Source organism: Thunnus albacares, chromosome 8 (genome assembly GCF_914725855.1).
Source record: "Thunnus albacares chromosome 8, fThuAlb1.1, whole genome shotgun sequence".
Classification (NCBI taxonomy): domain Eukaryota; kingdom Metazoa; phylum Chordata; class Actinopteri; order Scombriformes; family Scombridae; genus Thunnus; species Thunnus albacares.
In genome coordinates this window covers 21917572-21934525 of record NC_058113.1, presented here as the reverse complement: position 1 = coordinate 21934525, position 16954 = coordinate 21917572, and the positions used below count along the sequence as shown (strand labels likewise).

The 16954-nt window shown below is 41.9% G+C and overlaps 1 protein-coding gene across 1 annotated transcript in view; it reads right to left on the bottom strand.

Moving 5' to 3' along the window:
* erfl3 (Ets2 repressor factor like 3) overlaps positions 1–3601 on the bottom strand; it is a 52132-nt gene extending 48531 nt beyond the window's left edge. The window contains exon 1 of the mRNA XM_044360095.1: positions 2776–3601. Within this exon, the coding sequence (XP_044216030.1) occupies positions 2776–2797 (22 nt within the window). The 5' untranslated portion in view covers positions 2798–3601. The remainder of the gene's footprint in view (positions 1–2775) is intronic.
* Between the last annotated feature and the right edge of the window lie 13353 nt (positions 3602–16954).

The following is a 16954-nucleotide window of genomic DNA, read 5'->3' as shown; positions in this document are numbered from 1 at the left end:
ATACTGGTACTTTCCATCAACACAAAAACAACTCTGACCTGCCTGTTGTAACAACAGATGCAACTATAGCCTCCGCCATTTCCTGCTTCATCACATCAATTCTCTATCTCAGCAGAAATCCTATCATCTATTCAGGCTAATGAAGTGACTATGGAAAACAGAAGTGCAAGAGAAGTGTCCAGTGATAGAGAGGAGGGAAGTTGGCTCCATAGAGGCAGCAGCTAACCATATGGGACCTAATCCTACATCACCAAACATCCGAGGAAAGGATGATTACATTTTTTTTTATCCTACACACATATCCAAGCACTGTTATATCCGTCTGCATTCAACAAATGTGTTCACTCTAAATGAGCTGATCTACAGAGGTTAAGGGTTAAAACTTGTGTTCTGATTGCACAAGCAGCAACAGCAGGAGCTCCGACAGATCAGGACAGCACCACGGATTAACCAGTTTAATAATTCAACTATTTAAAGGTGCTGTTATAAGATCAGATTTGTTGTTAGATAATGGCCTCTGAGACAGAGTTGCTATGTTTACCAACTAGTGCTGAAGGGATTAATCAATTAGTTGATCAATAGAGAATTAATCAAATTAAGTTATCGGGAGGCTGTTGCTCAGGAGGTGGAGCTGTTCATCCACTCATCATAGGGTTGATAGTTCGATCCCAAGCTACTCCTGTCGACATGTTGAAGTGTCCTTGAGCAAGACACTAAACTCCAAATTACTTCCAGTGATCAGGCCAGCACCTTGTATTTTATCTTACTGACGTTTTTGTGTGTGAATGTGTGAATTAGAGGCAAATTTTAAAGCGCTTTGGATAAATGCCCTACATAAATGCTGCCATTTACCAAGTTTGATAACCAATAAATATGATAATAAAACTTGTTGCTCCATAAAGGTGAATTTTCAAATTTCTAATCACTATTAGAGCTGAAATTATTAGCAAATTTATCAGCAACTATCTTGATAATTTTTTGAGGATTCAAGTATTTTTCAAGCAAAAATGCTTAACATTTGCAAGGTCCAGCTGCTTGGCTGCCTTTCTTCATCTTACGTTATAGTAAACTGAATATCTTTGTGTTACCTTGGGGTCAAGGAAACTGTGGTGGGCATTTTTCACTACTTTTTTGATGTTTTACAGTCCAAAGACTTTATCATTTAATCAAGAAAGTAATCAGCAGATTAACTGATAACCAAAATAATTATTTGTTGAAACCCTAATTGAAAAAAAAGAACCTTTAATCAATGGTGAACATATTAATTCGAAGCAGCCTCACTAATAACACAGCCAACATGATGGCAGCACGCACTTCACACCAACAACACACAAGAGAACTACAGAGGAGTAAGACCAGTTAACGTTCTTTACATTTACTGAACAGATGACAAACACAACCAACCTACTACACAAACACACACACACCAACTGCATACATCAAAACCATTCACTAAGCACAATCAATTTTTAGTACCTTCCCAGAAGGGCTTAAGCGATTTGCTGCCGCACAAACACAAGAGTCCCGTGTAATAAAAGGGCTACTTGTGGTGGGATGTGGTGTGATGTCATGGCAGCCTCCTCTGGGCTACAAGCGGGGAGTGGGTGTGCGTGTGCAGGAATGTGGAGGGTTGAGGGGCGAAGGATGGGTGCAGCGGGAGCCAGGAGGGGAGTGGGGGGGGGGGCATGATGGGGGAAGGGAGGGGAACGTCCCAAGTGGAAAAGAGTCCCAGTCACACACACATGGCCCCATGCCAAATGCTTACCAGTAGCTCCTCAGAAAGTCAGAAAAACAACTTTAACACATAGACCCACATTATTGTTATATACTTTCAGATGTTATCCACTTGGGTTTCTTGCGCTTATAATCTATTCAATTATGTCACCTGAAACAAATCAAACACATGTAGTTTTGACACTTAAATAGAGGCTAATGTTAGGCAGATTTATTACTGACACTCAGAATAATAAACTGCATAGCTGGCACAAATGGCAGCGCTTCCACTTCCTCCTTTCTGAAGAAAAATTGCTTTGGCTTCAACGGTAGGGGAGCAAGAACAAACTTATGCAAGCATTTCAGGAATTAGACAAACACACACACACATACACACACACACACACTCACAAACCTCAGCTGACTACTACTGGAAACCCCCCCTCTTAACCTTACTCTCACTTCAATACGCTGACAAGCCAAGTACCTGACAAAATGTATGCTCAGTTACTGGGTTAATATCAGCTCAGCTTGCTCCCAGTGTACCTGGCTAGATCCAATCACGTCAACACAACCACCACCACCACCACCACCAGGAGGAGAACAGTCTTCAAATAACTTATCAACACGTCCACATCTCTGTTTCTCACTCTAGTCAGTACAAACACACACAAAGTGCTTCTAGGATTTTCACTTTGTATTCAGAAAGGTGCTGGATGGTGAAATTAGGTTGTCAGGGTGACACAGAGGATGTCGCTGTAACAACTGTACAGTAGTTTAACCACTTCCTCTTCAACCGGAGTACAGTACTAAACCTGCACCAGATTTGAGTATCTAATCCTGCTAAACGACTAACTATTGCACTAAAGCTGCAAACAAATTAAAATCAACAGGTTTACATCGTGTGTTTTTTCTCTTTTTTTTGTAATTTGAAGCAGATGTTAATAACTATGTGGCTTGAATGTAGTTACTGTTAGCTTTGCCGACAACAAGCACGGCAAGTAAATAAAAGAGAGACAATGGTGGTTAAAAAAATGAATAGCAACAGTCACGCAAACTTACCACTATCTCCAGGTGTTTTCATTCTTCCTGCTTTAAGCTACTTAACAGCGGATAAAAGTTTGCTAAAACTGGATGAATTCCGCAAAGTTGCTTGTGGAAAGTCAAGTCTCTCGGCCTCTTCCTCTCCCCCTCTTCTAGTTCCCAATCTGGAAAACTAGGTGAAGATACACGGCAAACTTTTTAGTGGCTGCTGCTACCGCCGCCGCCGCTGCCGCCGCCGCTGCTGCTGCTGCTGCTGCTGGTGCTGCTTCAGCGGCTCTCTCTTGTCGAGCTCGCCGCGCTCTGTCGGTCGGTCCGCTTCCCCCCCGGCTCTCTGCCAACCGACCCAACCGACCGAAAGGGGGGCTTTCTTTCCACCGAGCTGAGCGGTCAAGACCTCGGCGTCGGTGCTCGTCCTCCGTCCTCCGTCCTCTCGTCCCGTAAATTCGCAGGCGTTGAGATGTGCTCAAGTTGCGGGCGGAAAAACGGCCAACCGTCCCGAACTCGAGGCAGCCGAAAAAACCTTTTCTCTCTCTTTAGAACAAGTTCTTTCGCTAACTCTCCGGTGGCTGTTTACTCCGTCTCAACCGCATCTTCGTCGCTGCTTGACATCTCTCCGCCAGAAAAAAAAGCTTTGTTGTTACTTCTTTGACAGAAATTAACGTCAGAGAGGAGCCTCTCTTTCTTTACAGACTTTTTTTTTTTTTTTTTTTAAGTCCTCCAGTCACTCTCACACCACTCTGTCTACTCTCTCCTCCCCCCGTGCCTCTCTCCGTCCTCGGGGTGTCGTGTTTCGCTCGCTCTCTTCTGGAGCGGGGCCCGCCCACACTGACGGGTGAGGAGGAGGAGGAGGAGCGGGGAGGGGAGGGGGGGCTAACGTGGCCAGTCACGCCCACTTACCACGAGCCGGGGCAATGGGGCTGGCGTCACTGCAGCACGCGGCGTTGCCTTGGAGACCGCCAAAGCGCGCTGTCGTGGTGACATCACATCCGAGTCCGGTGATTCGAGAGTGGCACGGCTCACAGTGTCCGTTTACGTCAATCAGCGGTTATGGTTCTAATTAAGCCCTTTCATATCGGGATAATTACACTTATTGAATGAGCAAATTAAACATGACAGCGTCAGTTAGTGATTAATACTGAAAACAGGGAATTAAAACTCAGTGTTACTGCATATCTTATCAAGTCGGCCATCGTTCAGGTATGACACACTTGTCCTACATTTTTCTCTGTAGTGATGTAAAACACACTCGCATCCTTTTCAAAGAAGAATACAAGGAAATGTGTGAAATGAATGCATTAAGAAAAACACACTCAAAAGTCCCCCTCCCTCCACTAAAAAAATGTTTTGTTTCACTTGTCACATCTTTCTGCATCTTTATAAAGTGCAGAAAGATGTTTCTCTGTGTTCACCTTAAATCTGAGTTTATGCAATTTACAGAAGTGTAATGTGGAAACCTGAAACCTCCGGTGGACTGAAAATTGCTTTTGTCAGTGTGTCCGGCAGTTAAACGTCTGAAATGAAACATATTTGCATACTCATAGATTCTGGGTTTTTCAATAAGGAAGGAAAAGTAGATGTGCATTTATATAATCTGTAAATGGCAAATTGAATTTTCTTTGTTGAAAAACCATAACAAACAAATCAATCAAAGCAGAGTATTCTTAAATCTTCCAGTGTCATTTATTTCTATGCCTTCTTGAATGCAACTTTCTTACCACTTTATTCCTTGTACTGTTTTTCCTTGTATAAGTAATTGATTTGTACCCTATAAAAATATTTATACTGTAATTTGCAGGTTATAATCTAAAGCCGTAGAAATGTCAGTAGAGTAAAGTACACTTAACTGCAATACTGCATACTTGGTTAAATTAACTTCTTCACTCACTTCAGTGTCACTGTCTTCACTCCCCCCCCCCCCCCCCCCCCCCCACAGCAGCAACCGCTTTTACCCTCATTTGAATTTCTACTGAAATACGTGGGCCTTAGATCAAAGCAATGTAGACCTAAACCTTCTTCACACAAAAACAACAAAATATAAAGAAAAGCAAAACCTTGTGGTTGATTTAAATATGAACCTGCATCCTGTTCTGCTGTCAATCTCTCACTTACAGTAGCATCAACTCCCTTTTCCTCTTTTTGAGGTGTAGCCGACCAGCTGTATCTGGCCTTCAACTGCATTCCACTCGCAATCAAATACACACATGCACAAGAACTGGCAAGCGTGCACGAGTATAACACTGTTTGTCAGTGCATATCAAGTGGCTCAGAGAAAAGAGACATCCGGTCATGTCATATGTGAACCCTTTCACTTCATCAAATGCTCAGCATGGCTTGGTTGATTGTGAGAACCGGTGTCATGCTCAGACTTGTATCTTGTCACCTCACTGACCTCTTGCTTCCTCATGTGCCACTGATATGGAGCTGTCATGTGTTATCGATAAGTGCATGGGCGAGGCGTCATACATGGGAGGTGAAGTGCGTCTCCTCTTTTGCCTTCTCTCCATGCCACCTGGTGCACGTGATGATGGAGGGGGGCTTTATGCGTGTTGTGGTTTTGTGCATTTCTGACCGCGCTGTTACATCAGCGATACACACCGCTGCCCTGCCTTGTCAACAGGATAAGACAAAGTAGTAAAACAAAGTAAACAAAGTCCCCTGGCAACAGCAAATGTCCTTGTGGTGTGATTTACAAACAGGATTTCTCTTCCCTTCGCTGGCTATTCTCTGACAGGCTCAGGAAACCCACTCTGCTCCGCCTGATAAGAAACTGGACCAAAAGAGAGAAAGAAAAAAAGAGCCTCTAAATTGGATGTTGAACCTTCACACTCAGGAAGCCGCTATTCTGTCATGTCTTCTTCGTCTTCCACTGGACAAACCTGCGTGGCATTTTCTCACGCAGGGACTGACAATAGGGCAATCAGCTAGGGGAAAAAAAAACCCGACACTGCTCCCCTGTCTGTTTATGGCTGTCTCAGATATGTTGTCATCTGTTTTGGGAATGCGTCTGCTGCATATCTATCATTTTCCTGCTTTCTGATGTCTGTATTTGGGGTGAAGAGCTTCTCAGCGTCCCTCGGGCTCTTCACACAGAGGGAGAGATGAGAGAGAGAAGGAATCAAAGAGAGGACAAGAGGAAAAAGCTCCTGAGGGAGGAGGAGGAGGAGGAGAAAAAAAAAAGCATAGACAGTCAAATAAGAGTGAGTTAGCGATTAAGTGCAGGGTGGACAAATCGCTTCTTCCTTTTGGATTCTTGCGTGTTTATGTGTATGTGCGTGTACGTCTGCGACTTGTGTGAGCGGACTCTATTGTAACTCAAGCGCAGGAGATGACATTTACAGACAAATCTACAGCACAGTACATTCTGAACACTGATAAACACAGTGCTTCACTCAACACCCTCCCTCTCTCCCACCCATGTACTCCTCCTACTCTTCCTCCTCCTCCTCCTCCTCCTCCTCCTCCTCCCTCGCTCGGGCTGTTTATCCACCTCTCCTGTTTTCTCTCCCCCTATTCCCTCTTTACTTTCCTCCTACTCTGTAGGTTGTAGCCCTGTTGTCTTTCACCACCCGTCCATCCATATGTCCTGCACACCTCTTCCATATTCCTCCTCCTGCTCCATCCTCCGCCACCTCTCCATGCCTGCATCTCTTTCCCTCCCTCACACTCCTCACGCACGTTTTTTCCTCGGGTCATTATTTCAACTCAAGGTTGATGGACTCATGAAATGAATAAGAGAAAATATTTAGTTTGATTTGTCGCCATTGGCTGATTTGTATGATCATAATCATTCCTTCAGAATCAAATCAGAAGTATTGATAGTGGATATTTTCCCCTCTGACATTTCACTATAAATGTGTAGGCAACAAGTGTATGTTACCCTTTACATATTTCCTGTTGATCTCAGTAATTGTACACATTTTAAATATCTCAAAACTCAAAACTATGAGTAATTTGGCATTTTTGTGATGAACACTGAATTTTAAGCACATGTACTACAGCAAACAACATCCTGTTTATTCGTCTTCCAGTTGGTGCCAGTAATGTTTACCTGTTGTTGTTTTTGTGTATTTTTTTAACAGATGGTTAAGCTTTGATAAAATTATAATTAAGAGTCTCATTAGGGTCTGAGAGCTTGTCAGTCTGTCTTCAAATACAAAAAAAAAAAAACACCTAAAAAACACTAAGAAAATCCACTTTGTGGGAGGTAAATGTCAACTCAAAATAAAGAGGAATGTCTTACAGAATCGCCAAACTTTTAGTGTCTTTGAGCATTTTGACTTATGCTATCAAAATGCATCAAGAAACTGAAAAAAGGTCAGACAGGCTTAAAAACTGCATCCTGGGTGCCCTTTCTACTGTCATATTTCCTCTTCTGTCAACATCCTTATTCAAGTCTGGCCCAGACACCTTCGCTGCATGTGGTTTTCTATCTTTCTCCCTTCCTCTCATTTTATGTCATGCTGTTGACTCTCTAAAATAACAACAAAAGTTGCATCTATTGAAAGATATTAATATTTGTGTTTTAGAAATGCCTAACCATCCATTTCCAATGTTCCAACACTGTTAAATTTGAACTTTAAGGTATTTATGCTGAACTTTTTAAATTCTCACATGCATTTGGCCACTAAACTGACCCGGCTGGAACTTGGCGAGTGAACCTGATGGTGTGTTTGACAAGCAGAGTGTATCACAGAAGAGCCTTGTCCTATTGGTTCCACATCATCTGTAACTCCCTCGATCTCCCATCCCGCCCTTTTCATCCCCTCCGTGCTTTATGTGACTCTGTCCGTTCCTAATCAGAGTGACAGACAGACGCTCCGCAGAGAAAGACGGAGAGAATGAAAGGGAGTGCGGAGATTTTGTCACTGAAGTGTTTGTGTGTATGTGAATGCTCGCAGTTGGGTGGGTGTCGGTGTGATCATCCCCTGATATCTCCCCCTATAGATTCAAACCCTCACCCACCCCCCATCCTCTCTACTCTTCATCGTACATGTCATTAATGATGTGCCATCCAAATTAAGACTGGATGACATGACAACTGATAAACATATTAGTGTACAGCCACTCAAGAAGGTCAAAACCCCTACACATGTTTTTTAAAAGATGGTGCAACTGCATAGCATGCCATCCAGCCAGCACTAATACACACACCAGTTTCTATTGGTCTGTGCCTTTACAACACAGATGGCTCAAGTCAGTGTAATTACCGTGGACAATGGGTGTGGTAGCCCACTAACCAGTGCCACCACAGGCAGTGCAGACACACAAACACACATTCACAAAATGCTCACACATACACAATGCATGATTTCTGTAACCAGCGGAAGCCAGGCAGGATTATAATTCCTGGACGGGGCGTTAAACAACCAACAGAGGTGTAATATGTACATAGGGTATGTGATGATTCATACCACTGGTGACGTGAAGAAACACACACATGCACACACTCCCCTCCTTCTTTGGCTTTCTTCTTTCATTCACTTATCTTTTCTTACATTTCTTTACAAGTGCCACAATTATCTTTGACTTGATTTCCAGCAAACTATCTTACATAATCAACTTCAGACGGTATTGTATGAAACGCCTGCAAGGTTAAACCTTTGTTCAGCTTCAATTCTTCATGTGAAGAACCTTGACTGAGGAAGAAAAAAAAAAAGGTTTAACTTCTTGTGTGACAGTGAAAGGAGAAGGGAAGATGGGTCGCTAGACTAAAAGGCATGGAAGGGTGAGAGCAGACCGGGTGAAAGAAAAAGCCGGCAGCTGAGGGGACAACAAGTGCAGCAGGGTGGCGGTTAATGCCTCCCCTCCCAACGCACACACACATACACACACACACACACACACACACACACACACACACACACACACACACACCACACCACACCACACTCACCCTCCAAACTCACCCCTTTCGAAAACGGCAAGAGCAAAAAAAGACAGAGGGAGAGAGGAAAAGAGAGCAAAGCTGTGGAGAATAAGGAGTGGGAGAAAGAGAGAGAGGGAATAAGAGAGTCAATGGGTTCTTTGTCATCAAAGAACTTGTTTATTTTCAAGCTTGCCAGTCCAACCGTCAGGAGACACAGCCAGATATCACTCTCTCTGTCTTTCTGTCTCCCCTTTTCTCTCTCCTTACCCCTCATAGGGTCATGGGGGTCTAAGTTGAACACTTTTTTAGATTATAGTGAAACAATTTGTAACGTCAATCAATATTTTTTCTCCTCTTCTCTCCTCGGCAGTTTGAATAAAACGTCTTTAATGTCCAACCGTCTAGTAGAGACCCGAGGCCTCTACACAGTTACCCTCTGTCCACATTCTCCCTCCCTCCCTCCTTCTCTCCCTCCCTGCCTCCCTCTCTTCCCCAGCTGGTATTCACACATGAGTAATGGGATTACCACAGCGAGTGGTGTGGTGGTGGAGGAGGAGGGAGGAAGGGTGACGTTGGAGGACAAGTGAGACAGAGGAAGAAGGGGGATCGACGGGAAGGCCGGGATGGCAGCGACAGGTCCACCTGGAAGAAGAAGACAAATGTGGGAAATTGCTTGATGGTGGCAAACTTTGACATTCACACACTACCCCAGACAGGTTTGCAAATATATAAACTTCTGACAACTCCAAATTTGTACTGACTGATTTTTCAGGGCCACTTGAAGAAACCCATCGTGACTTACTATTTTCATCTGCGAGGCCCTAGACAGAAAAACCGCACTCTCTTTCTGTTGGATTACCATGGCAATGAGGGTGCTATTCAAGAACAAAAAGCTCCTTTTGCGGTGGGTAAAGTATGGAAAAAGCAAGCGGCCAGTGCCCATATGAAAGCAGGGTGGTGGGAGTTGGAAAGAGAGGGTAATGTGAGAGCGGGTGGAAGGCACAGAGAATGTGTGTTATATTAAACCAATGTCTGGCAGGGTGTCAAGCCTGTAATATATACAGAGAGTGAGGGGAGAGCGAAGGGGAGAAAGAGCAAAGGAAGGGAGATCAGTTAATTTAGCTCTGGGGACGTGACATTGATGGACGGGGGCCGTGGGGGAGGACTGAGGGGAGGGAAAGGAAGAATATAACCTGTTCAGATGAGTGGGGATAGAAGAACGTGAGTAAGGTGGGAGGGGTGTTGAGGAAGGTGCAAGTGTCAGGCTGGAAAGGAGAGAGAGGTATGCCTGGCTGTGTGACAGTAGCTATATTGAGCACAGCGTGTGTGTTGACACTGTCTCCTGTATCTCACTGAGGAACAAACTCTTCCTATTGGCACAGTACAGAGCTTCCTCTTCCCCTCTTTACTCATCTCTACCCCTCTGACCAAAGTGCACGCTCTCTTTCTCCATCCATCCACGCTATTTTTATTCTTTATCTTTGATTTCAGTCTCACAGCCACATCTGTGCCACTGTCACCTGTTTTCACTCAGCACGACTGCCTCTGACTCTCCCCTTGTCTCTTCTTCCTCTTTCTCTGTCAGTTGAATACAGTTATGCTTTATTTGCATGAATGAGAGGCAGACATTACTGCAAACGCAACAATTAAGCACTCAGTAGAGGACAGACCTTTGCCAGGAACCACTGTTCTCCCAGTTAGCCATTATTTTATAGTCAATATTGTAGGAGGAAAAATAACAGTGCTCAAAACAATTAGTAGAAAACTGATAAGTTTAATTGATTGATGGATAATTACTTGACAATACTTTTGATATTATTTAAAATAGCTATAACCAATATTTTTATATTAACAATGAATCACATGACTACTTGTAGATGATTACTTGTGGGGATTTATGGCTTCTTCCAGCTTATTTTGGTTTTATGGCAACTTGATGCACTTTTACGCACTTGTCTACTCCCAGTTGTTTCTTACTTTAATTAAAAAAACAAACAAACAACCCCTAAAACTTCTGTCTAGCACTCTTTCTCATTGCGCATTGCACTTGAGAATTACCACAGCTCTTTTGAGTCACTGTCCTCCAATGTTTGATTGTCTTGTTGGGAAAAAAAAGTTAGTTAGCGACTAATTGGTGAACATAACAGAGCATTTAGCAGTTAAAGAGCCAGATATTGCCTTCAGAAGTTGTTGGAGACAAAAACAGAGCTACAATGAGACAATATTGGACTCATATTTGCCAGGTGGTCAAAAACACAACACACAAATCAATGCTATAGTTTCTCTGTATTGGCTGGATGTGTAGGCAGCTGTTCGCTAATATGAACACCATATCAACTTAAAAGATATGTCTGTGCTGTGGTTATGTGTTATTGCAGGTTTAAGACATCGATTAAAAAAAAAAAAAAAATATTCACTGCCCCTAGCCTCTAAATTTTGAGGATTTCTGCTTTTCTCTCTTTTGTTTCATTGTAACTATAAGTTTTAGACTGTAAGTAAAACAAAACAAGTAATTTGATGACTCTTGGAAATTATGATGGCCATCATAATTTCTGTCATTTTATACGCTATCAGATAATCAGCCAATTGTAAAATTAATCAACAGATTAACTGATCGTGAAAATAACCATTATTAACAGTCCTGAGCCCAGTTTTTTAGTCACGTTTTAGCCTGATATTGGTAATAGGACTATCTATTTCTCTTCATCCAGCTGTTAGTTTGCAGCATCTGTTGGTCATATAATGTTAAACCTGATGGTGGCGCTAGAGGAAAGGTTACAGGGTCACCAAAATGAACTGGTTTCCAAGTGTTTTGAACATGCCTTTACACAGTATGTATTTATTTTGAGTTTACAATTTAGGAAATTTGCTTATTTGAAAAGTGAAAGTCTGGTCGAAATAAATAGATTTGATCCTTAAATGTGCTCCATTTTAAAATGATTGAATGAAAAATATATAATAAGAACACAATAGTTTATCTCAGATACCTCACTTTTCATCCCCAGTGTACAGTACAGTGCAAATATTTCTGTCTTTCCTCCCAACTCTCATTCATATGTGTCACAGCAAGTCCAGAATTAGATTAGGTTTCTGGATCACTCCTTGTCTTGCCTCGTGTGTGTGTGTGCGTGTGTGTGTGTGTGTGTGTGTGTGTGTGTGTGTGTGTGCATTCATGAGGCATGTACTGTATGTACAGAAGAGGTCAGGTCCAGTAACAGCCTCAGCTTCTCCCCCCTCTCTCTCATCCCCAATTACTCATTCTCACACTGGGCTAAGTCAGGGTCACTCACTCCCTCATCTAGACCCAGGCTGGATCACCTAGAGGTGCTTGGCCACCAGCCACCGAAACCCCCCACCCACCCAATACCAAACGCTCATCACATACAGAGAATAGCCCTGAGCCCGGGACAGATGCCCCTGCAGCCACATTACACCCAGAGGCTTGTTTCAAACATGAATTCACATGTTTAACTGGGGGTGGGATGAAATAGCAGATGACATTCGGCAGTACATTCATGCAACCTACTCCAAGTGACATTTGGGGTTATTTTTAAAGTCAAAAACATTTAATTTAACCGAAACAAGTAATCCTCACACCCTTTCACTGACACATTCTGAGCTCTCACACCAGCTTGTAAACACACACACTACCCCCTCTGTCGCCCAGGGGACAATCCGGCAGAATCCGGCAGAATCAATCCGTCTCCTTGGCCGGTACCCTCAGTACCACCCTCCCATCGTCATCAGCTGGGCATGGAGACAGCAGGCCTGTAGGTGGTTCAGCTATGTGTCATGCATTACATGCCAGTGCAGGGGAGGAGGACTGACACAGAGCATGTGTTACACTTGCTCAGTTTGATGTGCTCTGCCCTCGCACAGGCACCACTGTGGGTGGCATAGCTATGTGTCATAATCACTATCATCCTTTGCTTTGTCGGATTTCTCCGCATACGTGCGTGCCTGTATGTGTGTGTGATTGTTTTTTGAGTTGCTATACTGTAGGTCCCTTGTGGAGGTGCCGTGCAGTGGGCTCATTCACAGTGTGGGTGCTGTTGTTATGCAGTGGTACTGATTCATTTTTTCCTGACCTGTGTGTGCCATTTTGTATTGTGGCGGTTTGACGGCTCGTGTTTTACATCATTCAAGTCCTCAACTAATTATCAGTGTTCTGTCTGCTACTTGGATTTACTGTATTGTGTGTACAGTGTATGTGCAGCATGGTTCCTTTTAGAATAAAGACAACTGAATAAACTACATTTCAATAACAGAAGAAGCTTGAAAGCATTTCACTAGTTTAGCTTAATTAAAAAAAACACAAATATTAACTTAAGGCCCTCTTACTAGCTTTGTCTGGAGCTTTTGAAGGCTTCTTAGATTCTTCTTCAGCAGACAGAAGGCCATGGATGACTGGATGAGTAAGAAGTTATATTTGTGCCTCATTCCTGGGTGAGAAATTTGACATTTTGAGAAAGTCTTATTATGTTAAGAATAATTTAATTTGAGCAAAACAAAATCTATTCTGCTTAGCACATTTATTTTGCTATTATTCACATAAGTGCACATTGATTACCTCTTTGACTCAGTTTTACTCATTTCCCCTCTCAATTTCCCTTTTCTGTGTGCTCACAAACCCATAGACACTAACTAACAGTGTCTGTCTTTCATTCTCAACATCTTTGTGCACTCTCATGTTTGTTTGTGCCATCAGGGAAATTTAGAGGGAAATGAGTAAAACTGAGCAAAACAAGTTATTGTTGTGCATTTAGGTGGATATTAGCAAACCTGCAAATACATTTTTCACAACAATATTTATTTTTGTGCACTCAAATAAAACAATTCTGTGCATGATAATTTCTCCACAAAAATGTAATTCATGTCCTTGCAAAAAATGTTATTCTGTGCTCAAAATGTCTGATCACGTGCTCAGGAATGAGGCACGGATAGGCCTATAACTCCATAGATAAATCCATGTGGTAAAAATGGCAAAAAAAAAAAAAAAAAGCTCTGGCAAAAGTTAGCAAGTGGACCTTGAGTTAAAGGGGCAGAGCGTAGGATTTAGCCTACACCCTTCCAAGCATGTAGGAGAACCTACAGTGGCCGTGATACACGCGAAAAATGTGAAAGGCCCTCTCTAGAGCCAGTGTTTGATTTGTCCATTCTCGGCTACTGTAGAAACATGGCAGTGCAACATGGCGGACTCTGTGGGAGAGGACCTGCTCCCCATGTAGATAGAAAGGGCTCATTCGAAGGTAACAAAAACACAATGATTCTTATTTTCAGCTGATTATACACTAATTAAAACACACTTATGAATATTATATTCCATTTCTGCCAAGTCTGTTCTGCTAGATGCTGCTAAATTCTACACACTGCTCCTTTAAGATGTTTTTTAAAGTACAGTTTTCATGGTCAAGAATGACATTTTAGTGATTTTAGATTTTTGTGGTAGTAGTTGTCTTGTGCGTGAGTCATACACAGATATATAAAGATAATGTTTATTCAAAAAAGGAGTGGCTTAATGCAGAGAAGATCTAACATAAGTGTCTTTTTATAAATCTCTTTCGTTTTTCATCCCATTTCATTTTTAATTTTTTTTTTTTTAAATCAATCTGTTGGTTGATCCACCACTAAGAATCAGCTGTAGTTTATGTTGAGTGCTAATTAGCAAATGTTAGCATGCTAACACATGGTGACGTGGTAAACATTATACCTGCCAAATGTCAGCATGTTAGCATAGTCACTGTGAGCACTGCCTCACAGAGTTGTTAGCATGTTTATAGATTGTTGTCTTGTTTCACGCTGTACCCTGTCAGGGACATAAATCATTAGCCGGTTGTAGTCCTGTTTGTCAACACTAAATGGCTGGAAAGAAAAACGTCATTGTTAACTCGTGCCTAAAATGCCCTGCAGCTAAAGTTGTATCATATTTGTTCATGTGATCCTCCATCTGGCGTTAAATTTCCACATTCCTCCTTTGGTGTCCACCTTTTCTTTTCCTACAACCCCTGCATAGCAATACTCAATGTGAAAGTTCATTCTTGACTTTTCAGTCAGTTTCTCCAGTTTACTTTTGCATTTTGTATTTTGCTTTTGATTACACTTTCAGATACTATTGATGGTCTGAAGTGAAGCCTGTTTTACACACCTGTGTGCCATCACTAATATACAAACTGTTGTTTTTAACGTATTTTAGCTTTTGAACCTTTGTACCTTTTCATGAGTCTGATGAAGAGCTGAGAAGTTGCTCTTAGTGTTAAGAGATCCTTGATCAGATTGATATGGTTTGCATGTGCGGTCACCACCGTAGACATGTGGTTTATTTTCCCTGACTTGCAGTTTGACAAAAAAAAAAAAAAACTTAACTCAAGGTCCACTTACTTGCTTTTTCTGGCATTTTCAATTGCATCTTGTGGTCTTGGTCAGTGGATGGAGATAACTCAGTGGTCATCGCTTGACTTAAATATGGCACACTGGCACTAAGCTATCTCCATGACAACTAGGCAAACATGGTTGAGAGGTCTGGAAAAAGGTAGGAAGTAGACCTTGTGACCTTTTTTTTTGTTGTTGTCAAAACTGTGGCATTGTTGACTCTAAAAACCAAAAAGGTTTGTAGTCTTAGTGTTCCTGGTTATTGTCAGTATGTGAAATCTGAAGAAAATGGAAGTGATCATCTGTAAGGCTGTGGAGAGCAGCACTGACAGGAGCTGTTAGTGTTATGTCGGGTTACTCTGGGCAGTGGGAGCTCTGGCTGATGTGTCATTCAGGGGGTGGACGGCATCCCTGCTGTGCCTGCTCTCGGTGTGTGTTCGTGTATGTGTCTGTGTTTGTGTGTGTTTCTGACTAACGTTCAGATCCCATAAAACTGTTGCGATGAAAGAATGGAGGAGGCACTTACTAAATGACTGTCACATCCTTATCTCTCCCTTGCTCTATGATGTTAATTTCCGTGGAGTGTCGGCATCCTGCCTTCATTTAGGCTTTTGGTGTTATATTGACAAGGTGAAGGCAGAGGGAATGACAGAAAGACAGATAAGAGGAGGAGGATAAGGAAACAGGAGCAGAAACGCACAACATATCCATTTTCTCGCTATATGGCATATTTATGTGATGCTTATTATGCCATTTTTCACGATTTACCCAGAAGGATTCAAACTGTAAACATTTCAATGATATTCAATAGATGGCAGGAAGTCAAAGAAACCAGAAGAAACCTCAGAAAAAACAGTAATATCATCAACCTAAAGCTTTCAGAAGCCATATTTGCCTCAGACACTTTCATTTAGAGATACTTTCATTTTCTATTTCATGTATTTAACCACACATACCCTGAAGTGACTGAACAACAATACCACTGGCAAGACAAGGCCAAATCTATCTTTAATCTATTCAAAGAAAGCTGTTAAATGAATGGAACAGAATTGATTATTCTTTTAAAGAAACCTCTGTGAACATGTTATGAGCTGAGGCTGCTTTTTCTGTTTGCATGAAGAAGGAAAGGTGAAAACAATGATTCTCCATAGTTCTTGTAAAAGCAAACAAAACTAATCTCAGTCAAAGGACTAAAAACAATGACATCGTCCTTGTCTTATCCACTTTGAAATCGACAGAGATGTATTTTCTTTTGTGCTGTGCTTCATATAATAAAACATCCAAAGTAAAGAATTAAAAGTGACAGATTCTTACATGTGCTATCACTCCATCTGAGTTCGTTTTTACTCTGTGAAGATTACATCCTGCTTTGCTTTAATGATACTGTTTTAAACAATGTGAGAATCAGACGATTCATCGAGACAGTTTTCAACGACAAATTTGATGACTGAGTCATTATTTAAGTCATTTATCGAGCAAAAATGTCAAACAATGCTCAGTTCCTACATGTTAAATGTGAGAAACTGCTGTGTATGTTTTATATGATTGTAAATAGACAATCTTTGATTTTTAACCATGTTAGCAACGTAACTCTAGGGGTGGTAATGTCATCCTGTCGCTCGCTCACTTGGCCCAAACTGAAATGTCTCAATTAGATGCTTTGTCATGAAATTTGTCCCCAGAGGATAAATTCTAATGACTTTTGGGATCCTTACCAACTTTTCCTCTAGCGCCACCATGACACTTACATTTGTGGCTCTTTAGTTGACAACTATTGGACTGATAGCTATGAAATTTTGTTACAGACATTCCCATCCCCTTCAGGATGAATTGTAATGATTCAATCCCCTAATCTTTCATTTCACATCAACATTTCAGTTTTTTACACATTAGACCTGCTAGACATCAGCATAATAGCATTGTCACTGTTAGCATGCTGATATTAGCATTTAGCTCGAAGCA